Source organism: Daphnia pulex, chromosome 1 (assembly GCF_021134715.1).
Source record: "Daphnia pulex isolate KAP4 chromosome 1, ASM2113471v1".
Classification (NCBI taxonomy): Eukaryota; Metazoa; Arthropoda; class Branchiopoda; order Diplostraca; family Daphniidae; genus Daphnia; species Daphnia pulex.
Window position 1 is genome coordinate 6,956,173 of NC_060017.1, and position 26,186 is coordinate 6,982,358.

The 26,186-nt window shown below is 42.1% G+C and overlaps 4 protein-coding genes and 2 long non-coding RNA genes across 6 annotated transcripts in view; 3 read left to right on the forward strand and 3 right to left on the reverse strand.

Annotated features, from left to right (window-relative positions):
* The first annotated feature begins 177 nt into the window (after positions 1-177).
* Positions 178-2,280, forward strand: LOC124196793. Its single transcript, XR_006875821.1, has 6 exons — positions 178-283; positions 354-491; positions 609-727; positions 946-1,423; positions 2,051-2,154; positions 2,224-2,280. It is a non-coding gene; the product is annotated as an uncharacterized LOC124196793 (long non-coding RNA).
* Positions 2,281-3,531: 1,251 nt separating this feature from the next.
* Positions 3,532-4,901, reverse strand: LOC124196799. Its single transcript, XR_006875822.1, has 3 exons — positions 4,599-4,901; positions 4,244-4,495; positions 3,532-3,834 (listed from the first exon to the last, which is right to left on the reverse strand). It is a non-coding gene; the product is annotated as an uncharacterized LOC124196799 (long non-coding RNA).
* Positions 4,902-5,007: 106 nt separating this feature from the next.
* On the forward strand, positions 5,008-6,917 carry LOC124196852 (secretion-regulating guanine nucleotide exchange factor-like). The gene is made up of 6 exons (XM_046592096.1): positions 5,008-5,498; positions 5,559-5,924; positions 6,002-6,146; positions 6,215-6,436; positions 6,499-6,621; positions 6,681-6,917. Exons 1-6 carry the CDS (start codon positions 5,481-5,483, stop codon positions 6,866-6,868), a joined length of 1,062 nt encoding a protein of 353 aa, XP_046448052.1. The 5' UTR covers positions 5,008-5,480; the 3' UTR covers positions 6,869-6,917.
* LOC124196801 (apolipophorins-like) lies at positions 6,902-20,502 on the reverse strand. The gene is made up of 32 exons (XM_046592040.1): positions 20,343-20,502; positions 20,168-20,209; positions 18,704-18,903; positions 17,866-18,045; positions 17,649-17,798; positions 17,385-17,586; positions 17,073-17,322; positions 16,937-17,009; positions 16,774-16,866; positions 16,372-16,707; positions 16,162-16,309; positions 15,809-16,092; positions 15,539-15,748; positions 14,824-15,464; positions 13,819-14,758; positions 13,615-13,747; positions 13,381-13,556; positions 13,091-13,296; positions 12,613-13,005; positions 12,156-12,537; positions 11,829-12,092; positions 11,211-11,766; positions 10,526-11,142; positions 8,978-10,454; positions 8,764-8,915; positions 8,549-8,701; positions 8,329-8,478; positions 8,096-8,258; positions 7,560-8,020; positions 7,318-7,490; positions 7,102-7,253; positions 6,902-7,020 (listed from the first exon to the last, which is right to left on the reverse strand). Exons 1-32 carry the CDS (start codon positions 20,398-20,400, stop codon positions 7,016-7,018), a joined length of 9,420 nt encoding a protein of 3,139 aa, XP_046447996.1. The 5' UTR covers positions 20,401-20,502; the 3' UTR covers positions 6,902-7,015.
* Positions 20,503-22,331: 1,829 nt separating this feature from the next.
* LOC124196844 (outer dynein arm-docking complex subunit 2-like) lies at positions 22,332-25,957 on the forward strand. The gene is made up of 10 exons (XM_046592084.1): positions 22,332-23,177; positions 23,241-23,597; positions 23,667-23,983; positions 24,079-24,184; positions 24,249-24,359; positions 24,424-24,780; positions 24,844-25,140; positions 25,211-25,399; positions 25,462-25,683; positions 25,771-25,957. Exons 1-10 carry the CDS (start codon positions 22,935-22,937, stop codon positions 25,864-25,866), a joined length of 2,295 nt encoding a protein of 764 aa, XP_046448040.1. The 5' UTR covers positions 22,332-22,934; the 3' UTR covers positions 25,867-25,957.
* Positions 25,753-26,186, reverse strand: part of LOC124196808 — a 40,504-nt gene continuing 40,070 nt past the window's right edge. The window contains exon 7 of the mRNA XM_046592066.1: positions 25,753-25,862. Coding sequence (XP_046448022.1) covers positions 25,850-25,862 — 13 coding nt within the window. The 3' untranslated portion in view covers positions 25,753-25,849. The remainder of the gene's footprint in view (positions 25,863-26,186) is intronic.

The window sequence follows — 26,186 nt, forward strand, 5'->3', positions numbered from 1 at the left end:
TTTTATTATTGTCTTATTACGGCTATTAGCGAATTACTGAACATCTTATACATTTGGGCTTAAAAAAAGCTCACCAAACAACAATCGAGTCAAGCTGACAATGCAGTCCGGCCAAAAAAGTATGTTGCAAATTTCGACACTAGATGGCGATTGGTATTGTTCACTCACGGCAAACAAATCTAATGTTGCTTAGTTCGTTCTCTCTGTTCGATTTTCCTAGTGTTAGCATGGTGTTATAGCAACCAAATTCAACATAATTTGATACATAAGGAAATCCTAAAGTGTAATGTGTCTAGAGTGATTGTTGTTATATCTCTCTGTATTATATATTGTGTCTGTTGTTGTCTCATCAGGTGATATTCAGAATGGATCATTGTTGGCATTTCCAGTTAACAACAAGGGTAGCTCCTGAGTACTTCATACTAACCACAACTTCAGCTTCAATTAACATCAGCTTAATAACCCAAAAATTGTCAATGAACAAAAAATAGGTAAGCATAACATTATCATTTTACTACCACATCGAACACATTAACAAGTTGTAGGACTATCTTGACATTGAGGATAACAAATTAGAAACGAGATGATTTTATTCTTTCATTTGACAGGTTCTTTCTAAATTCCAGTTATCGGTACTTCCAAAGCAGTTGATCAAGTAGTGATATATACTGTCATTGCATTCTCAACAAAAAGCATGCAGCAAACCTTGCAACAAAAGCAAACAAAGGTAAAACTGTGCTGCTATTTTATTAGTTCTTGCCAGAATGTGTAAATGAAAACAGTTTGTGGCTATTTTCAGTGAAGTAGATGGCAACTTAACCAAGATTCTGTTTTATTTGTTATTATCACAGATTATCTGTTAAGTTATGATTATACAATAGAATTTTGAGAATTCGTCATGCTGACAGCCCTTTCGATTATTTTTTTGTTTATTTCGATTTACAGACTGAATGAGAACCACCTGGTTTTCTTTCCAAAACTAAAAGGGCAATAACACGATCGACTATAAGTTCTTTGTTTATTTACCCGTTGGCTGCTACATTGAATTTCCCTCTTAGACTTCGGGCCCACTCTTTATTTGAGGTATTGCTTGGTGTCGCTACAATCTCTCTGAAATTTCGGGTATCTAAAGTAACATCCTTTCTCATTTCATGTTAATCTTGTGCCGCTCATTGAACCTGACGAGAGATTAGCGACGACTGACTGACGTGCTGTCATTCAGCAATGCTGCTCACTTGCCTGCCGTCCTCTTTCGTGCTCCGAGGAATGGGGGAGTTGAGCCTTCTGCCTGCTCCAGCTACGCAGCCAGCATCATTCGACACAGCACGGAATTTTCATCTTCAGATTGTTTGGCCATTGTTCGATGTGTGATGGTGTTTCCTTGAGGACGACGAGATGCTGAATTTGGGGACGAGAATATTACGTGAGGATCTAGTCTTTTTTGTCTTTTTTTGTTATTGTTATTTGTTTTCTTGAGTATTTGAGTGTCGATGAGATAGAGCAGGAACGTTTTTGTTTAAAGAATTTCTTCTTTTTAACATTAGATGACTATAGCATGGCCTAAGATTGTTTTTCAGCTATCAGAAGCAAAAGCTTCAGTTACTGTTATTTTGCACATTCCTATAGATATTTATCGGATTTAATGTAAGAAAATTTGAGGTGATTTTTTAACCTTAGGATTCTAGCAACAAAGCTCACTTGTTAGATTTTTTATAATGTGCTTTTCGTTTACTTCCGGTTGCTAAATCAGTTAATGCTATCACTTACTTACTTCCGGTCTACTTCCAGAAATTTGCATTGAACTAGCAAGTGAGCTTTATTCTATGTACATTTCTTAAGGTGTCTTATAGGTTTAAGCTAATTAAAGTGCGCTGTTCAAGTTTTGTTAGTATTTTAAAGTATTGATCTGCCCTTAAAGTCTATCTAATGTTCAAGAGACGATTTCGAGTGTATACTCATAGCTGTTTAATTATTCTTTTGGATTATAGACGTCAAGCACATTGATAACACAAATCATAAACAAGATGACTTATTTTTCCTTTATTTACAGGTTCTGAACTACAGGTATCTAAATTTGCATGACAGACTTTATGAGAAGTCATGTCCTTGGCTGCTACCCTTTTCACTTCCTTAAACGGGCCTTCTTGATTTGAGGTATTGCTTTCTGTCGCAATCTTATTTAAAATTACTGTCATCCAAATAAATTGTTCATTCTGCTTACAGGGTAACTCCTTCGCTGCTTATCATGGACTTCATCCATTGGTGAAAACTGACGAGAGACCGCCGTAATTCAAGACTGATTAGTTGTGTAGTTAGATAAATTAAAAGTGCATATCTGGGCTCCCTTCTTTTCTGTGGCCCCGTTTCCCTAACTAACCACTAACCAACGCCCGCCGGTGGTCACTCACCCGCTGTGAAACCAGGAGGAGGGGAGGGCTCTGGTCGAACGGGGACTTGGAAGGCGCATGATCCGACGAAAACTTTTAGAGGGTCATGAGTCTAACCCGGAAGCCTAGTAGTGACTAATCGCTCCCCAGTAAAACTTGCCTCGCACTCTTCTCTCCTCTTCCATTTCCAGGTAATCTCCCTGGATCTACGCCGACACTGCATGTGCGAGTTTTAGCAAGTAATCCGCCACCCAATTTGACAAAAAGTGATAGTTTGTTTTCACGGAAATTGCGTTAGACGGTTACAAAATTTCTAATTCAACAATCTCATGTAGAAATTTGCATCTAGTCTACTGGTGTAAATTGCGATTATTTAAGCTTGATTAATTTAGGTGATGTGGTAAAAGCAATTGTGGGTAGCTAAACAATTGAACTAATCCACTTTTTCTGAATATTTTGGTTTTAGATCACTTTGTTGTTTATAGACTTTTTTGTGATCTATCTTCAAAATATTCTGAAAAAGCTAATTAGTTCAATTTATTGGCTACTCACAATTTTTTAACACATCTCCTAAATAATCATGCTTAAAGAATCGCAATTTGCACCAGTAGACTAGATGCAAATTTCTACATGAGATTGTTGAACTAGAAATTTTTTAACCGTCTAACGCAATTTCCGTGAAAACAAACTATTACTTTTTGTCAAATTGGGTGGCGGATTACTTGTTAAAAAGCCTCGCACAAAAAAAATTGTCTTGAACCGGACGCTCTGTTTAATGAATTGTTTATTTTATGTACGTTCCAGAATACAAATGGGTTTTACATGTTACATATATAGTTTATTTATTCAACAATAAGTTACACATATTACAGACATTTGTGGGAAAATTGGGGTTTAAGGAATGGGATTGGGGTGGTGATTATGGGGTTTGAGGAATAGATGTGGATTTATAGGTGGGTATATGAATGTGATTAACAGAGGATCTTATTGCTAACTCTATAGAACAAACCACAACTTCTAGTTAATGAAAATAAAAATGCCCCCCCCACCCAATCTCCTCGTTGATTTCCCAATCGCGAAGGCATGTTTATTATTTGTTCAACGTAAAGATTCCCCGTATTACTATTATTTTTTTTTCATTCTCAGCATATAAACGGTTAACTTCATAGAGCAAATAGCAAGTAAACAAAATACTGGATGTAACTTCTGTAGCACAACACTAGCGATTCAACACCAAGTAACTGTTTCTGTTCCTTTTCAACATATAAACAGTTAACTGTATAGACACAAATAACAATTAAAACTGGATGGAACTTTTCTGCACAACACCAGCAGTCCGGCATCAAGGAACAGCAACAGTTTAACTCGATGCAAAGATCTTTCACCAGTATAGGCTGGAACAGCACGCCATATTGGACAGCAACATCACTGCTACGTAAACATAAACCTATGACCAAAATGAAATTAATGTTTGCATCAATGGAAATTTTGTATAAAATAAAAACAAATACATCACTTCAAATGGAGTTAACCCAAATATTCTATGGCAAAATTATCTGATTACTATAGATGAAACAAAAATTTCCATGAAACTAGATTTCTCATTTAAGAATTCAATACAAATTCATTTGAAATTTGTAGTGTACTCTGAAGCAAAACAAAAACATTCTTCTACAGTATCTGCCCATCTTGTTTACAAATTCCCCTTAAATAATACATAACTCAATACATATGATCGAGGGAAAGAGCTGTTGACTAGATAAAATCCCCATATGTTAAAATTAACCAATGTAAGCAATTATAGTAGTCCAAGCATGATACTTCCCAAGTTAGAACTTATAATCTTATCAAATTACCATTTCAAGAAGTCTTCTTGCAGTTCTAATAGATGTCCAACATTTCGGCAACCAAAATGCAGCATGATCCAGCGTCAACCAGATATGGCTGATCCCATAAGACTTGAAGCATGGAACTCCCCCACACTCCAGGACAACATCGGCACCAAAGACTGCATGCAACAGCTCAGTTTAATCACACCTTTTACTGTTTGACTGAAACCAATCCATGTGCACATTAGACTGCAACAAAGAAGCGCAGACTTCACCTGGCTATTGAAAAACAAAATAAAGTTACTATCAAGGAACAGAATCTCATGTGACGTAACAAAAGGACAGAAGAATGAAATTAAACTATACAATCTCTCAGAATTACCTTGATAAATCTTACAAAGGAATATGTAGTTGTCAAGTTTTCCAACTTAAAAATAACAAATGCAAACCACATTTCCATAATGGTTTTAACTCACAATTGCAACAGAGAAGCAAAGGGGTCTACTCTCAAGTAATTAAATTAACTAAATCGGTAGCGATCTGAAACTATAATTACTTTAATTGTTCTGAAAGTGTTCCGAATGTGACGAAACGAGCAAGAGATATTTTGGAAAAATTGATTACAGTTTTAACACCCACGAAATATGTCAGGAAAAAAACATGGAAAAAACACACACAGAAGTAACTGTACCTTTCCGCTCAGTGTCTTTAGAAGAAATGGCAGAATTTTCGACTTTTTCGTCACTCACGAACCCATTCGCGCCATCTAGCGGACATAGTTTTATCCACCTAGTGACAGCCATCAGGCAAGGTATGGCGACCGTAGAGCGTAGAATTCCAAAGACAGAAGAACTCCACCGACAATAGAACCCCAATATTTTAAATAATTTTTTTAATTTTTTTGTATGCGACAGTAGAACTCCAGCGATAGTAGAACTCCAAAGTCCAAGGACATGCAAGCAAACTCAAGTCGTGCAGCACAATAAAAATGTCTGGCATCGTCTGTTTCCATGACTGACAATCGAGTTCGACAACTTCAAAACATACAATATTTTGAGTGTTACCGCTTATTTTAGTACGTTCTGGGGTGCCTTATCCATTTTTAACTTAAGTTAGAATATAAGGTGGAATTCTCTATAGTTTTTTTTTTTTTCATTCTTTACCGTTCAAAATTGTAAATGATCGAAATGCACTTAATACGGATAGTCTAGAAAAGTAGAAACATTGTGTTGAGAACTTCTTTCTAAAACACCATAACATTGAAATGCAACTCTTCACATGGGTATACTTTAATGTTACATGTATAAATTTTCATACATCATAAAATTTTTCATTTGTTTAGGGAACTAATAGCCATGGGCAACTAGGACAAGGATTTGAATCAGAGCTCTTATCTGTTCCAACAGCAGCTCACATTCCGGAGGAACTTCAACAATCCATAGCTTATAATTGTCAAATAGCCGGAGGAGGCAACCATTCTATTGTCACTAGCAATGGTAGAGTTTGGGCTGCTGGACTAGACAATTCAGGGCAAATATGTTCTACTGAGAAAAAATCTACCAGCGTTTTCTCTGAAATTCATGCCCTGGCTGGCTGTAATGTTACTTCTGTTGCATGTGGTTGGGACTTCACTTTATTTCTTGCATCCAATGGAAACCTTTATGGATGTGGCTCAAACACGTTTCATCAATTAGGAATTACAAGTAAAGTATGAAACAACACTTATTCATTATTGGTTAAAAGTTTCACCACTGTTAACTCTCTTTTAATTAAAAAAAATGTTAGGTAGTGAATGGATTAATAAATTTACATAGTTTAGACCATGAACCATTTGTTCAAGTCTCTGCTGGCTTAAGACATGCAGCAGCTGTAACAAACACAGGCTGTTTACAAATATGGGGGATTGAGAAGTATGTTAAGCAGCTTACAGGTCCTTATCATATTATTTACTTGATTATTTATGGAAAATGTGCTAAAAGTTTTATTTTATTCCTCCAGACGTTTCCGGTGTAGTTAAAACTTCTTGCGGACAACGACACATTGTGGCCTTAACTACTAAAAATAAGCTACTAGCCTGGGGAGGAAATAATCATGGGCAATGTGGTCAAAACAGTACAACTACAAAACATATCAAAGAGCCATTGAGTATTGAATGGGACGGGAGCAATGGAAGAATAGAAAACGTTGTTTCTGGTTGGACTCACTCTTTGGTACTCACAGGTATTATACATTGCTTAAAATTTATTTTTTCTTTTGATTAATTAGTCATATGCCTTTGGTAGATCGCCAACACGTATATTCGTGGGGGAGAAATACCTATGGCCAACTAGGCAGAGCGTCGTATGATAATTCATTTCTCCCCAAAAGAATTCCTGAGTTGGAGGGGATCACGTTGATTGCTGCTGGTAATTCAGTTGGAAAGGATCGTAATTTTTAATAATATGGAACGGTATTGTCAAAATAGGTTCTGAGCATTCGATGGCTCTCGATAAATTCGGCCAGCTGTGGACGTGGGGATGGAACGAGCATGGGAGTCTTGGAAACGGAAACACCGAAAACCAATTCGGTCCTGTGAACATCAGCCATTACTTTCCCAGTAGAATCCAATCTATTGGCACTGGCGCTGGTCATTCCTTTGCGATTGTTGAATAAAGCATCGGTCATTTGTGGCAAAAATTAATACAATTTGACCATCTTGAAATGGTGTATTCCAATCAATATCGAAATTATAGATGTTACATTTAAAGTATTATAATAATAAGTATTTTTTCTCTATAGTGCCGTTTTCCCATTTGATGTTTACACTGCAGAAAAGAAATTGTTAAAGTATAATTATTATCCCTGCATTAAAATTGTTTTGTGTGAAATTTAGTTTGAAAACTTACGAGAAACATCCCATCGTTGGCAAGTAGCGCGGTAGCCAGCGATCAAGCTTTCCAAATGACGTTGGAAAGCAGGTTCAGATTTCTTGGCCTTCAAAGCAGACATGAGGCACAGATCGTGATAAGGAGCAGGAGAAACGATCTTGAAGCAGGAACTGATCAACCGAAAAATAAGAATTTAAAATTTTCAGTTAAGTAGTATTTAATATGTTATCATACCTCAGATCGGAATCCTTGTCGTCGAAGAGATTGTCGCAAACGTTAGAATCAACTCCGGAAGTCGACATCGACTGCAACATAACATGACGAGAGTCGGTGACGGTTTGAACGTTGTCCTTGCAGCTCTTGTTGATTTTCCAGCTATTGACGAAGCTAATCATATCTTTGCTGATCTGTTGATTTAGAAAGAAAATGTATAAATTATTCGATAAGTAATTGAGTAGAGAAAATATGATTTTTACCTTTCCGTTGGGCTCGCTCATATCATCAGAGTGTTCATTACTAAAAGTGCCCCAAAGACCCATAGTACGGCCGGCATAGAAGGGACTCAGCTCAAAAGTGCAAGCATCTTTAACGACGTTGCAGCGAAGAATGGCACCTGAATGGCGTCTGACGGTTACAATGTTTTCTTCGCGTTCGACAGTGATGGTTTTAAGTTTAAGTTTGGCGGGCAAAGCGACGGCGAGAAGCTTGTTGTTGACAAAGACTTGCTCATCCTTGATCTCAATTTGGTCGGCTCCATCGGTGAAAATGATTGATTTCTTGATACGATCGCCAGTAGGTTGCTCAAAGTTGATGGCTACAGCGAAGTCCTGATTGAGGAAGTCGCGGGCAAGCAAGTATTGGCAGCTGCCGCCGCTCAAATCGAATGATTTCTTATCGAAGGTGATGACACCCTTAGAACCAATCAACGAAGCATATCCTAAATTATATACAAAATTAGTACAATCAAAAAACGAAAATGATGATTATTATTAATAAAATAAACTAAACGTACCATTCAGACGAGTAGAAGCCAAAGCCGGGTGGTATTTAGCGCGCATTTCGCGGTACATGGATCTCAAGGAAGAGGAGATGACCAATCCCTTGAGTGGGGAGGATTCCATATCATAAACCCTGAGCAGATCGCGTAGGCTGTTAACCTTGCGACTCAGAGGCAGCTGGAAATTAAGGTTATTAAGATGTAATAATTGAGAATTTCCAATCAAATGTTGTTAAAACAAATTTTACCTGGTAACTGATTTCTCCGTTTTTCACGTCGTAGACGACAACCTCTCCGATCATTGAAGTCCAAAGGCTTCCCTTGTCGCCAATGGAAGACTCTGCGGCTTGGCTGATATTTCTGGTGAGCTGGCTAGTCCTTTTCAAGTAGAAGCGAATCTATGTTCGAATCAAAACATATTGCTGTTATTAAACCACGTCTTTCCTTTAATGATGCGAAATATAATACCTTGCTGATGGGAACTTTGCCGTAGCGGTAGGCGGTGCGAGTGGTTTCGGGGTATGCCTTGACAATTTCATTCAGGAAATCTTCGGAGGGCAGGAGAACAGTTTCGTCCAAGAAGCTGGCAACTCTCTCGCGGATGATGTCCATGTTGGCATTCTAAAAATTTACAAAATTTTCTTGAAACTCAGTAAAAAAATCAGACTGTCATAGAGTGTTACAGAGATGGCCTCCTTCCAAATGGCAAGGACGTTGCGATCGCCAATCTTCAGTGACTCAACCCATGAAATCAGCTTGCGGAAGCGTTCGTCGATGCTAAGCTTGAACTTGGCAACGTATTGGCGGATTTCCTCAGACTTGATTTCGTAGTAATCTAGTAGTCAACGTTGGGTTAATTTAAATGTAAAACTGATTAATAAATTTTTATATTTTTACTCTTCATTGCAGAGAGAATGCCTTTCTCCTGACCGTATTGGATCTTCCACTGCTCGATATAGCGAATAAGGTCTTCCAACAGCTGAGAAGCGTTCTTTCTGGCAGTCTTGATGTGTTCGGCGAGACGTTCGCCAATAGTTTCAATAACGTTCTCAATGGCTTTCTGGGCAGCTTCGACCATTTCGCTCTTATCTCCCCATTGTTCCAGAACAGCTTCGAGACGCTCACTAATTTTCTGGACAAAAGAGTTGATCATCACCATCAGGTCAACAACGGATTTCAGGCTTTCGTCTGTTTCGACTTCTCCCTTCAATTGGTTCCACTGCTTGGAGTAATCGACGGACATCTTCTCGTAAATGTTCTTGAAGTTTCCGAAAGAGCGCCACTTAAGCATGAAAGTGTTCAATTCAGGAGTCAATGAAGTACGGATGCTTCTGACTTCGCTAACGATGGCTTCGGAACGAGCGCGAACGGTGGTGAGGAGTGCGCGAAGATCTTCGATTTTCCAGGTAATACGTTCAGTCAACAAGTTTGAGGTGTTCAAGGTGACGTAGACGGCAGCAAGCTCTTTTCTCTGGACGTTCAGCTGGCGGATCAAGGCGAGTTCGAAACGGCGATCGTCCATAAGACCTCCAGCGAGCTGATGGTAGTTTTCAGGCGATCCCTTGCTGAAGACACGGATGTCAACATGGGGAGAAGTGTTCATGTCCAAGATGTAGACAGTGGGTGACAGTCCAAAGATGCGGGTAGAGGCGGACAACTGCAGGCGCTTGTAATTGACAATGTCATCAACACTCATACGGGCTTCCACGGTCATCTGCTTGGCAGGGCTACCGAGAGTCAAGAAAGCCGAGCTTTCAGAAGCATCGGCGCGAACAAAAAGTTCCTTCTCGATGCGCTCCTTTTCTTTCAGTTTCAAGTTAGCTCCAGCCAATAGGACATTTTCGGCAGTTCTTCCTCCAAAAACGGTGAGCAGAGCGGACAATTGGGCTCCAACGCTGCGCAATTCCATTTCAACAGTGATGTTGCGACCATTTTTGTCAGCCAGGGTGTTCTTGACGTAAGTTTCGAAGACCCAGCGTTGGTGTTTAGGATCCATAACGTCGGCATCGAGCTTGAAGTGGACGAGGTCACGACCGCTTTTCACTGATGGGAGCTTGTGGAATTCAATTTTGTATTCGAGTTCACGGGACAGCATGGGGTGCTTGATGGTAGTGGTAGTCGAGTATCCCTCCATATCGCCCATCTTGTTGGATTCAGCGGTGGTAGTGATGACTAGCTTGCGCTCAGGGGATTTGGATTTATCCAACCAGACGGTAAGGATGAACTGACTCTTAACCTGGCGTCCGCTACCTCTGACAATCTCGAGAGCAGCTCCAGTGATGCGCTTGGGAGTGTAAATTTCCAAACCCAATTCGCTGTCCTTCTTGTACACTTTGTAACCAACTAGACGGTTCTTGGTCTCATCAAACAACACCTGAAACCAAAAGAATATTTTTTCATTGTAAAATTGGTCTGTAAAAAAAAAAGTAATCAAGATTGAATCACCTCGAAAGTGTGTTCGAATTTGGTGGCGCTGGACGAGAGCTTCACGCGCATGCCGCGAACCTCTTCGACACCACTTTTCTTGGTCTTCAACAAAGCGTAGATCTCCTTAGCGACGATAGTCCTACTTCCGGAGTTCTTGAAGCCGAAAGATCCTTCGTAGCATTGATTGCTTGAAGCGCAGAGGACGAGGGATCCACTCTTCTCCTTGGTTGTCAATCGGAGGTGGCTGTTCACCTTGTTCAGGACGAATTCGTCGGCGGTCACATCGATTTCCATTTTGTACAGGATACCTTTATCGTCAGCGCTGTCGATCTTTTTGCTTTCAATCAAGTACTTGACTGATCCGGAGAATGGAGATTCGGGGGTAGAAACTTGAGCGCTACCGGTAATCTGGACACCAGTGCTGTCTTGTTTGTATCCGTAAACGGATTTGATGCTAGCAACGGTGGATGATTTCCTCACGACGGTGAATTCAATGACGCGCTGGTTGTTTTCCATCTTGTTGGCTCCCTTCAGTTCAAAGTTGTTGATACCGAGTTCAGGACTGTGGATCTGCATCTGAACTTCAAAGTTGCCGCTGTTGATGAATTTGGTGGTGCCTGACACGGTGAAAGTACCTGAAACATATCGTAAAATCAAGCAATTATTACCAGATCTATTGATGAAAATGGGAAAACGAAAGTACCAGTTCCCCAATCGATGCGGTTTTCAACGGTATAAGTAGAAGCCTGAGATCCAACACGGATAAGGACACGCAGGGGGTTGTAGTTGGGCAGGGTAACAGTAACATCAACTTCGCGTTGAGCAGGGTTCAGGTTAATTCGGCCGTTCAATTTGGCTTTATCTTCCGAAAGTCCGGCGACAATGTCGATTTCATAGATTTGGCTATCTTCGAGTGAGCGGACATCAAAAGACAATTCGCTGCTTTCCAAGGACTTGATGGGAGTAGCGGTGGTCAACTTGAAACGCACCTGACCGGGACGACGTTCCATTTCGTATTCGACACGGGCTTCCTGAGCTTGGCGTTGGCTTGGGGAACTCCACATGACAACCAAAGAACCTTCGCTGCGAGGATTGGTAGGCTCGAAACGGCCGCTAAGGATAACACCCTGGCGGCGGGCGACTTCGAAGGGAGTCTCCAACATCAGGCTCAAATCGGCAGTTGATGGTGAAAGCTTCATCTTGGCGTCGAGGGTGATGGATTGGGATGACTTGTATTCGATGGAAAGTTTCTCGCTGATCTGTAAATACCCAAGAGGTAAATTTCAATTACCAAATAAAATAAACATACAAAGATGCTTACATCAAAGTTTGAGATGGAAGTAATGTCATAGGAAGAGACCAAAGCAATCTTGGATTGTTGCCAGGTAGTCTTGGGGGCTTTAACTTCGATGAAGCCATCAACGTTCACTTTGCCATTTTGATTACTCCTCTTGCCGGCCGAATCAACAGTGACAAGCATGGGGCCACGCTGGTACTTGGTACCAACACGGAAGGAATCCTTGGTTACTTCGACGGTAATGGAGCTATCGATGTTTTGGCCCCACTTGGGTGCGATGAGCAAGCTCTGTTTAAGGTATTAAAAGTGATATAATAACACTAACCCAAATAGTACTGCTCTTATTGCTACCTTGAATTCAACATTGCGTTTGTCAGATCTAACCATACGCTTGCTGTCCAATCTCCACTTGATATCCTCAATACCAGTGCCCTTGATGGAGACATCGGTGTTGGCGTTGTAAGTGTACATGTTACGGTCCCAGTCGTTGACATTGTTGCCCAAGTTAATCTGGTATGTGTTACCAGTAGAGGTTTGGGTTTCAACTTCCAAGCGGTTGCTGAAAGTTCTAGCTTGGTAAACGTTAGACAGGTTCATGGTCATCGACATCTTCTTAGTAGTCGGCAACTGGAGTTCCATACGAACGGTGTGGTCACCGTTAGTGAAATCAGCGCTTCCCAATTTGCCGTTGAAACCCAAGGAGTAGACACGGCTTTCAACGTTGGCGGTAGCCCTGGATTGGAAAATAGTAAAATTGATATCAAACATGCTTTAAAAAATCGCGATAAGAAATATAATATGGACGCACTTCAAATCAACCAAGCGTTGAGCCGATGACAGGGTGAAGGATCCTTCAACTCCGACTTGCTTGGTGGAATCTCTATCGGCGTCCCAGGCAACATTGAGAGAACCAGAGCTGGAATCTCCCAAGAATTTGTGTTGGCTGTTGATTTTAACGCGTCTCTGGAGGCGGATCAAGTTCATATCCAAATCCATTTTGGATTCGGCTCTGGACAGGCGGGCTTCCATTTTGGCATCCAAACGGTTGTTCCACAAGAAAGCCAGCTCAACGGCGGGCATCTTACGGGTGCGGAAGAAGAGTTTACCGTCGAGGACGAGTTGGGGCTGACCGGCCCATTCGACCTTGTTGGTGGTGGTCATCGAAGACATATCTCCGGTATACTGGAAGCTGTGGCTGACCCTATTTAAGTTATTGATATAGACCATAAATTTTTATTTACAATTTTGGGGGTTTTGTTATTTCAGTTTAGAAAAATTGAACATACTTAATGGGGCTGTTGAATCCACGGATGCGGACTTCAGAGTCCATGTTGGCTGACATGCCATTTTGATCTCTGATCAGAGAAGCTTTGCCGTTGAGTTCAATCTTGGTGCCGGGTTGGATTTCGAGAACGGGAGACACGGAGAAGCTGTTGCTGTCGATTTTCTTACCGGTGTCGACCAAGCTGAAGGTACGACCAGGATAAGCCAACTAAGAATGCAATTTAATAACGTAAATTAGGTTATTAAAACATTTTTAAATGTTAGAATAAATTTGTTGTTTAAATTATTTTACCTTGGCGGTGAGCTCGTAGAGGTTCTTGGGATCCTTGGGAGCGATAACCAAAGCCAATTCGCTGTCGACAACCTTGACATTGTCCATCTGGACTGACATAACTCCCTTGATGAGGCGTTGGTCAATCTTGACAGCCTGATCCAGTTTAAGGTTCAAGGCGTAACGAGGGTAGGTCACTGTAATACACCATAAGTATTAGATAGTCACTTCTTTTAACCTACTTTAACTGCTTACCTTCAAATTTGTTGTCAAAAACGAAATCTTTGGTGCCGAATCCCTTCATTTGGACTTGTTTGTTGATGTAAAGTCTGTTGGTCGAATGATCGACTTCCGGACCGTGCACCAAAACCAAAACGTTGCTCAACATCTATTACGCCAATCATAAAGAATTTTAATACATTTGCATATTAAGTGACCAAAATTAATTAAATCAATTACCGTAGGTGAGGTGATAATGTCCCACTTGAGGTCGACGTTCATGGCGGGGAAGCGACTGGACTTGTACAAAACGTTAGTCTTGTAGGAGATAGACTTGTCTGACTGGGAAGCACTTTGGATGTGTCCGTTGAAGTTGACGGCGTTCATCTTCTGCTCGGTACCGTACTTCATGTTGAAGGCGGCAACGAGGTTCTTATCTTGGCGGCTGATTTCGGTGGACAAAAGAGCTTTGCCAATAGGAGTGGTCATTTCCAAGTTGTTCAACCAAACCTTCTGGGTGGTGGCGGTGAATTCACGACCAACAGTCACCTGGAAAGCCCATGGCATTTTGGCGTAGGGACCGCTAGGCTTGAGGCTCAACTCGACGGCTCGGCCAACTTCATGACCAAAACCTCCCTCCAAGATGATGGCACGGGCCTGTTGGGGCCAGCCGGCCTCGACGGTAGTGGCAAGCGAGTACTTGCGATCCTCACGGGTAACGGCAACATTGACTTTACCGTAATATTCGCGCTTCTCTTGAGTGAGAACCTTCAACAGCACTGACTTGACATCAGCTTCGTTGACCATTTCAGCCTCAACGGCCAAATTGCCCCATGGAGCTTTGGAGTCAACCTTGACGGTCATGGTAGGGGCAGAAGTCAACAATCCCTTGACGGAAACCTTACGGTTGGTCTTGGAGCCGGGAGTATCGAAAGTCATCAAGAAGGAAGTGGCTTTAGGTCCCTCTTGGCTGGTGGTGGCTGAGAGAATGTAACCCTTCATGGTAGGTTCGGTCTTCTCCAAGACAATGGCGAATGAGCCAGAGCCGCTCAGAGGGAAAGCAGGAGCGGGATCCTTGGAAGAGTCGGACAACGGGCGAGGAATAGAGACGGACGAAGAAGCGCACAAGCGCATACCAGTGATGGCGCTCAAGCGATCAGAGCATCCACCGCGAGCGTAGCTGTAATTTGATTAATGGATTCATTACAAATGAGCAATAAATAAACGTCGTGGAATAAAACTTACGTGGCTTCGTTGACAATCTTGACGGGTTTGTTGCGCTCAGCTTTGTCGGTAGTCTGCTGGACAAGCAAAATGGCGGACTTGAAGTCAATCAGAGTCATTTTAGTCTTGGGAAGGTCCAGCTTGACTTCAACGGTGGAGCCCTGTTGCACACGAGCGGTGAAATCGGCAGCCATTGAAGAGTGGATGGTAGCGGCCATCTTGATACCGGTCTTGGCGACGGCGATGTCAACAGTCATGGAGGCGGACAGCTCAGTCACGGCCAAGGGGTTCACCTTCAACTTGATGTTGGCGTTGAGGGGATCCTTGAGGAGTGCGGGCAAGTCCATCTGGCTCTCTAGGCCGAGACCAACAGTGCTGGTTCCATTGACGGCCAAGCGGAGAGGGAAACCGGCAACAGTGGGGAAAGTGGCGGCAGTGTCGAGGAACATCACTGAGCGGGCAACATCGATTTCGACGCGCTTAGCTCCTTCAATCAGGTCACGGAAGGCGTTAGCGATACGAGACTGGATGCCATCCATAAGTTCCAACTTGGACTGGCTGTTGCCGGATCCACGGTAAGCGAACATGCCAATCTCTGAGCCGAAGACGCGCAGGAAAGCGTCCAACTTGATGTTGGCGGGTTTGTCCTTCAAGTTAACGATCTAATCCCCAGAAATAGAATGCCATTGCAACAGTTAACTTCAATTCGAAATGAAGAAAAGACTAATTATTGTACCTTGTCCAAGTTGCTGAGCTCGTTGGTCTTGATATTAGCGCGCTTGGAACGGGTGGAGGAAGCCACACGGCTCCAAATGCCCTCACCAAACTGACTAACTGAGTCGCTGGTCTTCTCCAAAAGTCCGGAAACTCCTTCCTTGTCAACGACACCATCGGGACCCAAGTAAGCCTCCAAAAGGCGTTCCAAGTTCTCAGCGCGCATACCAACCTGGCGAACAGAAAAAATATTTGGATTCATTTTCATATTAAATATCTGCGTTGTCCTTACCTCGAAAAGGTTGACGGATTGGCCGAAAAGGTCTAGGGTCAAGTTCATGGAAGCTGAACGAGGAATGAAGGATTTGGGAGCATAGATGATGTTAGTGTCGATATCCCATCCGGCGTTGTTAATGTTGCAAAAGTGCGAAACGGCCATGTTGCGAGAGAATTTGCGCAAATCAGCGGGGAAAGATTTGTCGAAGCTCAATTTCTTGACCAAATGACGAGTCCTCTCCTTGCCAGGATTAGGGTTCAACCTGATGTTTTGCAAGTGGCTGCTGATGTAGCTACCAACTAAAAAAAAAACAAAAAAAAACATTGAAACGAAGAAATCATCGGCTAACGTAATGCAACTATTCCTACCCTGGTTGACTTCTTCGGCATTCAAAACATTCTGAATGCGGAGGAGAGAGTGCGAGCAAGCGCAGCGCATAACGCCCTGGTAGGCGGCAATACGGATCTCAGCTTCTTCATTCTTATCTTCGAGGATGTTCAACAAGTTATCCTTCACCTACGCAAATATGTTTAGTATTAGTTTGACGTGTTTGAATAATTACTCGTATTTTCTATTACCTGTTTCACGCAAGGACTGTTCCTGGAAGCCTCGATGGCGGCCAGACGAATGGTAGTGGGCAGCTTGGAATCCTTAGCGCAATCGGCAACGACAGTGCGGACTTCAGCAGCCATGACACCCAAGTTACCAAGAGCCTTCAGAACGGAGATGATTTTGACTTCATCCTTGGCGTCAGCTCTGCACCTGTTGCCGAGCATTTTGCTCAACTTGGTAGAGAATTGAAGGACTTCAGGGCTGGTCTGGCATTGCTCCACGTTTTCGCTGCAGTAGCGACGGGCCAAGCCAGTCAAACCGAGGAGAGCAACGGGCGAGCTAGATGCAGTCTCGATCAAAGGCTGTTTTAGATTCGACCAGAATTAGAAATATTACAGTTTCATTAGTTTACTATTTAGGGAGTTTACCAGAACAGCCTTGATGGAATCGAGATCAACGAACTTGGCAAGGGGCATAGACAGGTACCAGCCAAGAGCTTGACGAGCGCTCAACTTGTTCTCCTGTAAAATAAAAATTCGTGTTGATTAGGAAATTCTTGAACTGAGTTTTTGAAATACTGTGTTTTATTACCTTGAGGATATCGACCATCAAAGAGATGGAAGCGGTGTTTCCGGCTTGAGGAAGAGCATCCAAGAAAAGTTTCCTGAATTTTTAAAAAGTCCATTAAAACCAATTTCAGACATCTGAAAATGAATCGAAAAATTACTCGGTCTTGGTTGATTCAGGGCAGATCTTCTTGCCACGCAGATTGTTGTAAGCGGTCTTGACATCCCTGACGGAGGCCTTGCGCAAAGAGTGAACCAACTCAGTGAAGAGTTGAGAGACAAACTTTGGTGGGGCATCACCGGCAAGTTGCTGGCAGATGTTGCGGACGACCAAGTTAACATCCTTGGCATCCTGGAATTCAAGCTGAACACCACGGGGATCCAAAATCAAGGTGCTGGAAACGCGGTTGCCTATTATAGAGAGAATTTGTGAACAAACACCGAATGAATAGTTTAACTTGATGAAGTTTTACTTGACAGCTTAGCGGCAGCGCCGGCGTTGGTGGTAGAGACCAAAGAGACGGAAGACGTGACTTCGGTACGGGCACCTCCTTCCTCAGATGAGAGGGGACGGAAAAGATGAGACTCACGGCATTCGGTTTTTTCAATGACATTATCCTTGATTTGCATTTCGCAAATGGTGGTAGAGTTCATCAAGGGGATGGTCTGGATTTCCTATAAAGTTATGAATTCGATGAGTCACGATGAAGTCACTAAATTGATTATTTTAAACTTACGGCAGGAACATTGTAGGAGACGGTAGGGATAGATGATTGACGGTCAATACGGAAGCTGCACTGGTTGGGGATCTTGGTCTTGGTCACCTTGATCGAATTGCCAGTACCTTCAACGGTGTACTCGGTGGGGCAACGACCAATCACGTCACTCTGAAAAATAAAGATTGTGTTGATTACTTAATTAGAATGTGTAAGAAAATAAATAGTACTACATTACCTCAATGACGTGAGTTTCGGGGACTTCGAGGAACTGGGCTGTGTGTTGCAACATAGAGAGGACAGACCTCTTAATGTTGACCACCCAGACGGGATCTTCCTTATCAGGGCACAGCGAGTCAACCGTACCATCTTGCCAAGAGAAGGAAAGAGGTCTCTTCTCAAGTTCGATGGCTTCCACCTAATTGTAGGAATGAAAAGAATTTTTAAAAACTCTCCCTTTCAACCGAAAACTATTTGCAGTGATGAGCTAATTTAACATTATCAACACGTGGAAACAATTCCTCGGGGGTTTTGAACCTTTGGGAAAACAACCGAGTTTTAAAAAAGCTTGGTCATGAAAAACAACGAATGGAATGACTCTTGTGAATATGAGGTCAATCGCCCTTTTTGATTCATCATCATTGTGGAAATTAAGCTGCTGAACAAGTAACTAGACACAAGAAGATAGCACGCTGCTGACTAGAACTCCTTTCGTAACTTGATCCTGCTGAGCCAAATGATTTTCTCGTTTTTATTTAAAACTTAACAAGTGAACCCCGGGATTGACCTGATTAAACTGCTATTCTGCAAAGGAGATGATATTATGCTGACCACTATCAAAACACCGTCTGTAAAACGAAATCCATCCGGTGCTACAATCACTAACGGCTCTGTTGAGTCCATAAAAATCTAACCGGACATTGAGATCGTTTGTTGATCCTTGATTATCATTTTAATTATATTATTTACGAAGACTGATATTTGACTACGACTGTTATGCAAGAATATGTTGGCCTCTTCAATTACAAAGGTTCCATAAGAACAAATAATGCCATAACGACAATAACAACACCAACCTTCTCGTCCAAGCCGCTTATGGTGGCTTGTCGGAGCTGGAGAACGGCGTCGCAGGAATCACGGAAAGTGACAAGAGCCTGGCCTTTGACTTCAAGGACAGCTTCATCATCTGAAGTTCCCATCATCCAGGTCTTGCTTCTTGCTTGGAAGTTGTAAGTGTAGGTCTGGCCAGCGGCATAACGGAATTTTGGATTCAATGCTATTTCACAGGAGACCAAAAAGTTGATTACATAACTTAACAAAGGTTCTAATATTTAACATGAATACAGTTGCAGAGAAATATAAATTTACTAACATCCTTTTAGACCAGGAAGAGATATCGTTTATATATTGTGTCTAGAAGATAGATGAACTACCATTACGTAAGAGTTTTTAAAAAATCATATCGCATTTCTATCGAAGAAGAGTCATTTTTAACTGTGAGGAAATCTCACTCCCAAATCTAACTCCCAATTAAATGATATCTCTCAAGGCCTACGCCAATGTCGTCGGGTGTGGCCGTCTATTATTTCAGCATGCATTTTGAAACTTGTTGATTGTAACCAGACACTACATGTATTGCCAAATGAGTGAGAGAAGCGCACCAACTCTCGCTACTGTCTCCAAGCAAAGTCGACCTTCGCCTCACGCTGACTTACGACCTATTTGACCCATTCGGCTGGAATGACGACTCGCGTTACGCAAAAAGCACATTCGGCTGATTAAGACTTGGTCTGTGTGTCTGCAGAGTAGAACGTCGTATCACTAGATTCAAGCAGATAAAGACATTTGAACTGTCGCGACGTCTAATTTCACTACATATAATCAACCTTGAAACCACTTGGCTAACAAAATGTCAAATCCAGAACGCACAGTCTGTAGCATTTAATATTATTTTTTAAATTAACTTGTGGCGCCTGCACCGGAAGTCTAGATGGATAAGGAGAAGGGGGGGGGGGACACATACATATCTCCTACCTCTCATGATACCCAGACCCACAAATATTGAAAATTTACGTAATGGAAGAATGAATTATCTCTAATGTGAAATTATATGTTGTTTTAAAAGGGAGATCAAAGAACGTAATAGTCTCATAAGCTTTGAATCTTTATGATATGCACAAGTCAGACAAGTGCCTAGAAAAGCCCATCACTAAGAGATTTATTACATCCCCTTTAAGTTGGTAAAATTTTGCAGTGATTTTTAAAACGCTCAATGCGCAATTTTGTTGAAGTGCTAAAAGTTAATTTCTAAGTCAAATTTCAAACCTCTCCAACAACTATAACCTAATTGAATTCGAAACTAATTTACAATTGAAAGTAAATCTTGGGCCAGTAAAAATCAACGCTTGATTGATCTAGACCTACACTTTGGATTAATTCAAATTTTCCTGACGAAGAACACTACACAACTTTACTAAAACCGACCGTTTAAAATCAACTTAATTCAGACCCCACAAAGATTTTAATAACTTGGTACTTACGTGATCGGCATTCCGTAGCACAAGAGTTTTGTAGAATGGGTCCTGTGAATCCGGATGAGTCAAGAACATGAAAGAAACAATGAAAAAAAGATCTTTTAGTTAAATGAATTGAGTTTAATGCGAATAAAAGCGGAGCGCTAAAGCCCGATTTCGCGACTAATAGAATGCGACAAACCTGAAAGGACACATGGGACGAGGAGGAGCAAGGCCCACATTGAGCTCGTCTTTCCCATGTTGGTTTCGTACGAGAGACGCACCAACGATAGACAAGGAGTCACTTGGAGTCAGTCCCTTTTTATAAGAAAGACTGCTCTATCGACACACCTCAGGGCTTTATCGAAGAGCTTGACTTTCAATGTAGCTAAGTTGTTTTCATCACTGGTGGGTTGGTGGGAGGGTCGACAAAAGAGGTCGACGAGCACCGAGAACTTGCTGGGAAGCATGTAAAAGGGCCAAAAGAGTAGGCGGCGAAAGAGTCGACACACACAAACACCCGTTCGGTTCTGATTCGCCAAAGCGTAGCTGTTCCAATAAGATAAAACAGCCACGTCTTGTACATGCTGTAGAAATAGAATGAGATGCGCTACCACCCAGAAAAAATAACCTTGAATTTCGATTTAAAAAAAAACTCTACTCATAAAGAAATATAGTAGAAATATATGGTTCGAGAGATTCCCAATAGTCGGCACATTTTTCAAGAAAACGCTGCAGTGAGTATGCCACTCACTGAATGTAACAAGTTATGTTCAAACGTAGAATTGAGGATACAAGGTCGCATAGTGTAGACATCTGATGTTGTGTCATCGTCATGAGCGACTGTTTCATTGAATGTCGTACTTGATCGCAATTTTTCTAACACGCGAGTTCATTTAATCACGTGGCGCCAATTTTTGACATTTTTCAAAACCTTAGAGTTATTTTTCCTCACTCTCTCTCTGTTCTATATATCGTTGATTGGTTCTGTTTGCTTAAAAATTTACAAACCGAATTGTCAGCAATAATGTGGACCCATTTTAAATGAGGGAAACGGTGCACTCGTGTTTATCATGATTGTAACGAAAACAGGCCAACAGGATTGGTTTTGTTTGCCACTTTCGGTAAAGGCTAGTTGGACTGTGCAAAAGTGCGTTCGCTTATCGCCTTTGTGTGTAGCCGTGGAGATGAGAAGGAGGGAAGTGGGGGAATACAGTCGTGTTAAGCAATTTTTTGTATATATGCTCTGGAGACTCGGTATCTAGTCAAGCTATGTCAATAGCGCTTGGCGCACTGCATGACTATCGACATCGAGAAGTTTCTTTAGTCTCTAACGGCCCGAAATGAAATGGCGATCATATTTTCCCTAAACGAAAATAAGAAATATAAAATTTCTTCAATTTATTTAGCAAGGAGTGTTTCTGCATCCACCGATAATAGCATGGAAGAGAGGAAACTTTGACCGGGTCGCTCAACTTTCCGCTGATAGTGATTCTTCTTCCAGGGATCGCCGTATAGCCGCCATCAAGGCCAAACTCCCCCTCGCATAGATGGTGAACTATCTTTTGTTTCGTTTACTTTGTACACGATTTTTTCGGAATTTTTTTTTTACAAACATTGTGACTTCTGTTTCTAGCCGGGGCTACCAAAGGCCAAGGTGAAGCGTAATTAAATTATACATTAATTAGTTGTTGTTTTTTCCCCAAACGCACAAACAAACTAAAGCCAAAATGGCAAAAAAAAAATTCGTCGAAACGGTAGCGGATGTATAAGATCACCGAGCGCAATTTTGTGTCTGTTGTGCTTTGTGGAAAATAAATAGTAAAGAGTGAGAACTGTCGATTGTGGGATATTAATCACTACATCTGAATCTGTTCGGGGACTGCCGATGGCCTAAATGCTCCTTGTGATCAGCAAAACGTAGCTCCGTCCGGTGACGTCGGCAAAATAATTGAGAGAAGGAAGAACTTTGCCCTACAAACGGATGGACTTCTATACAAACTAAATGTAAAAAGGCGAATGAAACAAAACGTTTTGATACTTCAGCGGAATTTTCCAATCGTAATTCCCTTGTTTCGTTACGTACGGCCCATCGACTAACAAGGACAAACATGTCCATCGTGAAAAATTCGCTGAACGTCCAAGCAACAAGTAGCGATGACATGAAAACAGTGCCTAGCTGCGTGATCATGAAAATCATACATAACCCCGAAAAAACCCGCCCCACATAACCCCCAAGTAATTTTCAACTGAGCAACATTTGCGAACTGCAATCATGAAATGAGGCAAAGCAAGTGACCTCCTAACCTGGTTTCGCCTGAGACATGACAGAATTGATCGAACCTTTGCCTTGGTGGCGAAATAATATTGAAAGTATGTCAATAATTGCGTCCAATGTCGCACTAACCTTAACTTCACGTGGGGTAGTGTCAGCATTTCAAGAAGTTGTAGAAAAAGCCTTGAGATTCGCTCAGCGTGTCCTCTTTGATGCACAGCATTAAGATATCTTCTGAATAACTAGACGTTTCCCGGAGTGGACGAGAGCTGCTTTGACTGTGGAGAGGATAAATAAACTAGACTTAATAATCAAAAATCGATTATGAACTTCTAAATGTAACGTCAATGCGTCTACCGCATTACATACCTGTACGATTGTAAGTCAGACCAATACAGTTACCATACCAACAGCGGAGGTGTTAACATCCACGAAGTTTGATCAATACCTGGGCATTTCTTGTTATAAATACGGGCGGCTATTGTTGGTTCTGGAACTAGTTTCTTTGTAGTGAGCAGCATGGCGAGGTCAAGACGTAAACTTAACCCTAATGGGGCAAGAAGAATTTCACAGCATTCCACAGGATCTCTTTCACTCGCTATGTCCCAAACTGGTTACGCCAGTGGCCAGACGGCAGAAAAGGCTGAAGAATCCGAAGAATCCGAAGATGACGAACTTCCTATTTTACCTAGGCAATCCATTCCGGATTCAGAACTTTCTCCACAATATTGGTTTCTCCTCAAAGTCGTCAAGTACATCAAGGTAATCATTATTGTAATTTTTTCAAAGGATTTCTAACATTTCACGACGAATGACGGGAAAAAGTTTGGAAGTCCGACAGCCACGTTACTGGCACTATGCGGACTGAGCCGCTACGACCTCACTCTTCCAATGTGCCAGCAAGCTTTGGAGAATTCCGAGGCTGTCGATGTCCTCATCAACGTTCTGGAAGCCGAAGACCATAAGTGCAAAGTGGCAGCCCTAAGAGTATTACAAAATCTGGTGAAAATACAACATTTCCAGCGCTTGTTGGTCATTAAGTCCGGAATCGCAACGGTCGTACGCTTACTCTCAGAGGCAGAACCAGATGTCCGATGTCTAGCTGCCGGTACGTTGGCGCACGCCGTCAATAATCACCGATCCAGAATGCTCACCCGTAAAGCTGGCGCCGTTCCTCTGCTGGTGCTGTTCGATTATCGTCCACTTTTTAATTAGAATCAATCGTCTCAATCAATCACATGATCGTCTCAGGTGGATTTACTAGACATTCAAAGTGGGCCGGTGATCGTGACAACCGACGAATTCAACTTTAAAGCCGCGACGAAACAGAAAATTCAAGCGGCCACTGCGGCCGCCAAAGCGTTGCGTTCGTTGAGTTACAGCGCGTCGGCCCGTCGTGAATTGTATCTGGCAGGAGGGATACCACTTTTGACTCGGTTGACTCTTTCGATTGGCGGCATCCAGCGGGAGTATCAGCATCTCAATTCATCGTTGGGAACAACAAACCGCGCTCCTTCAGTTGCCAGCACCGTCACTGGTCAAAAGCCATCTGTTAATGTGAAATCAAGGTGTTGATCATCTTTAAAATTGTGTTGCACTGCCCTTTCCTCTTACATCTGTTACATTATTTAAAAAATAATAATAATAATAATTTTAAATACAGAATGGCTCATAAAAAAGCTACTGCGGCTTCCGCCAGCACGGACTCCGAGCTCGACTTTGAGTTATTGACAGCAGTCAATGGAGTTATTCATCAATGCGCGGCGGATGTACGTTTTTACTTGTTTCCTTTACTGAAATCTTTGCAGTGATTTGAGAATTTTATTCACGCAGGACGTATTCCGGGCTTCAGTAAAGGCGGACATCCTACTCGGCCAACTTCTACGACATATGCGTTACGATTGCGAGCAACTACAGACACTTTGCGCGTCGACCATAGCCCACGTAGGAATGAAATCATCCAAATGATCGAAATTGACGTAATAGCATTTTACCTTTTTCCACGTAGTTTGCTGAGGATGAGACAAATCGTAAGGTTCTGACCCAACTTAAAGCCACGGAGACTCTCGTTTGGGTCCTTAAGCAAGGTGAATATCAGTTTCAGTTGGCTTCCAGTTACACAGCGGCAATGGCTCGCGCTAAGTATGAAGAAGAACAACCATTAGAGCTTCAAGTTCAGGGCCGCCCAACAACGGCGCCACAAGAAGAAAAACCAGTAGAAAAACCACAAGTTAACATACCACTATTGAAAGCTGTTTCCACTGCCGTTTGGAAATTGTCTCTCTCGCCGGAAGCTCGTGATCGATTCAGACAGCTGGGCATAGTCCGCATCTTCATTCGCCACCTAAATCAACCAACAGAAGAAGTACAAACGATGAACAAGTTAAAACATGTCTTGATTAAGAACCATTTCTCATATGATTGATAGGTTCTATTACCCATTGTCAGCAGTATATCTGTGATTGGAACCGATCAGGAGAACTTAGCTCTACTTCGTACGGAGCGTGCTGTACCACGTTTCGTCTGGTTATTGTCGGGAAATCACCCTGGATTGCTATCAGCTGCAGCACTAACCATGGCCAATTTGACAGCAGATGTAGACGCTTTGGAGCTTTTGGAAACTATTGATGCTGCCAGGCTTCTGTGGTCGCTTCTCAAGCACCCATCTCCAGTAGTGCAAGCTGGTGCGGCTTCAGCCATCGCTGCTTTCTCTGAACGTTCAAAAGTAAGTCTTATACCTCTATCAAAATAAATAGTTGTTTGCAATTCTATTTTTTCTCGTTGACGTACCGTAGAGAGCTGGTGAAGTAGCCCGCAGTTTGGTTGGTGGACTGGAACTTTTAGTGAGCCTTCTTAGAGCTCCTGAACTAGAAGTGGTGACGGCGGCCGCTGCAGCTGTGGCTCGTATGGCAACCGAAGATGAGACGCTGGCCGTCCTGTCTGACCATCATGTGGTTTCGCTCCTGGCATCGCTAGTTAGACACGTGTGTTTTATTTCCATCTAAATAATAGAACAATTTCACTGTCATTAATTTTGTCTTCACAGAAAAATCGAGATTTAAAATTACGTGTGGCCGAAGCAATTGCTGAATGTTGTCGTTGGCCAGGCAATCCAGCTCAACTGGGCCAAGGTGGAGGAGTCAAACCACTTATTGGCTATCTTCGATCGAGTCATCTCGATTTGAGGAGGGCGGCTGCAAGGGCCCTTCATCAAGTCTCATCTGATCGTGAAAATTGCTTTATACTTCATCACCACGGGGCTGTCATGGTAATGTCAACACGAATGCTACATACTGATTTTAAAAAAATAATAATAACAATTATACCTTTTCTCGAACCCGACTAAATGATTCAGCTCCTGTTGAAATTGGTTGGATGTGGTGACGTGGAGATTCAGTCGGCAGCGGCTGGTTGCTTGAGTAATATCCGTAACTTTATTCACAATGCCTGAAACGAAACGAAAATTCCTTTTAGTTTAATTGACATTTTAGAAGAATATAGGTAAGTTGTTGTATGCCTCTAGTACATCAATTGAAAATTAACATGTGTTTACTTACTAAACCACAGTGAAATAATGACTACATACTCAGTCTTAGTTGCGTCACATCAATGCAACCGTCTACAAATAGATCAGCGAAGAAAAATGCGTAAATTGGGTTTGCATTAACTTTTAGTGTACTTCCTGGGAAAACACTTAAACTTGACTTTAAACGTGACTTTTGATTCAAAGCCAGAAAATTAAGCCGAAAATCGGACAAACATTAACAGGGT

Bases quoted from the DNA above. Each gene is read 5' to 3' on its own strand.
- LOC124196844 (XM_046592084.1), top strand. From the start codon at position 22,935: ATGGCGAGGTCAAGACGTAAACTTAACCCTAATGGGGCAAGAAGAATT. The intron at 23,984-24,078 runs GTGTTGATCATC...TTTTAAATACAG, and splicing joins TCTGTTAATGTGAAATCAAG to AATGGCTCATAAAAAAGCTA. The intron at 24,185-24,248 runs GTACGTTTTTAC...TTATTCACGCAG, and splicing joins TTCATCAATGCGCGGCGGAT to GACGTATTCCGGGCTTCAGT.
- LOC124196852 (XM_046592096.1), top strand. The intron at 5,925-6,001 runs GTATGAAACAAC...AAAAAATGTTAG, and splicing joins AATTAGGAATTACAAGTAAA to GTAGTGAATGGATTAATAAA. The intron at 6,147-6,214 runs GTCCTTATCATA...TTATTCCTCCAG, and splicing joins GTATGTTAAGCAGCTTACAG to ACGTTTCCGGTGTAGTTAAA.
- LOC124196801 (XM_046592040.1), bottom strand. From the start codon at position 20,400: ATGGGAAAGACGAGCTCAATGTGGGCCTTGCTCCTCCTCGTCCCATGT. The intron at 18,904-20,167 runs GTAAGTACCAAG...CCTGTGAAATAG, and splicing joins TGCTACGGAATGCCGATCAC to CATTGAATCCAAAATTCCGT. The intron at 8,021-8,095 runs GTACGTTTAGTT...TATATAATTTAG, and splicing joins GGCTTCTACTCGTCTGAATG to GATATGCTTCGTTGATTGGT.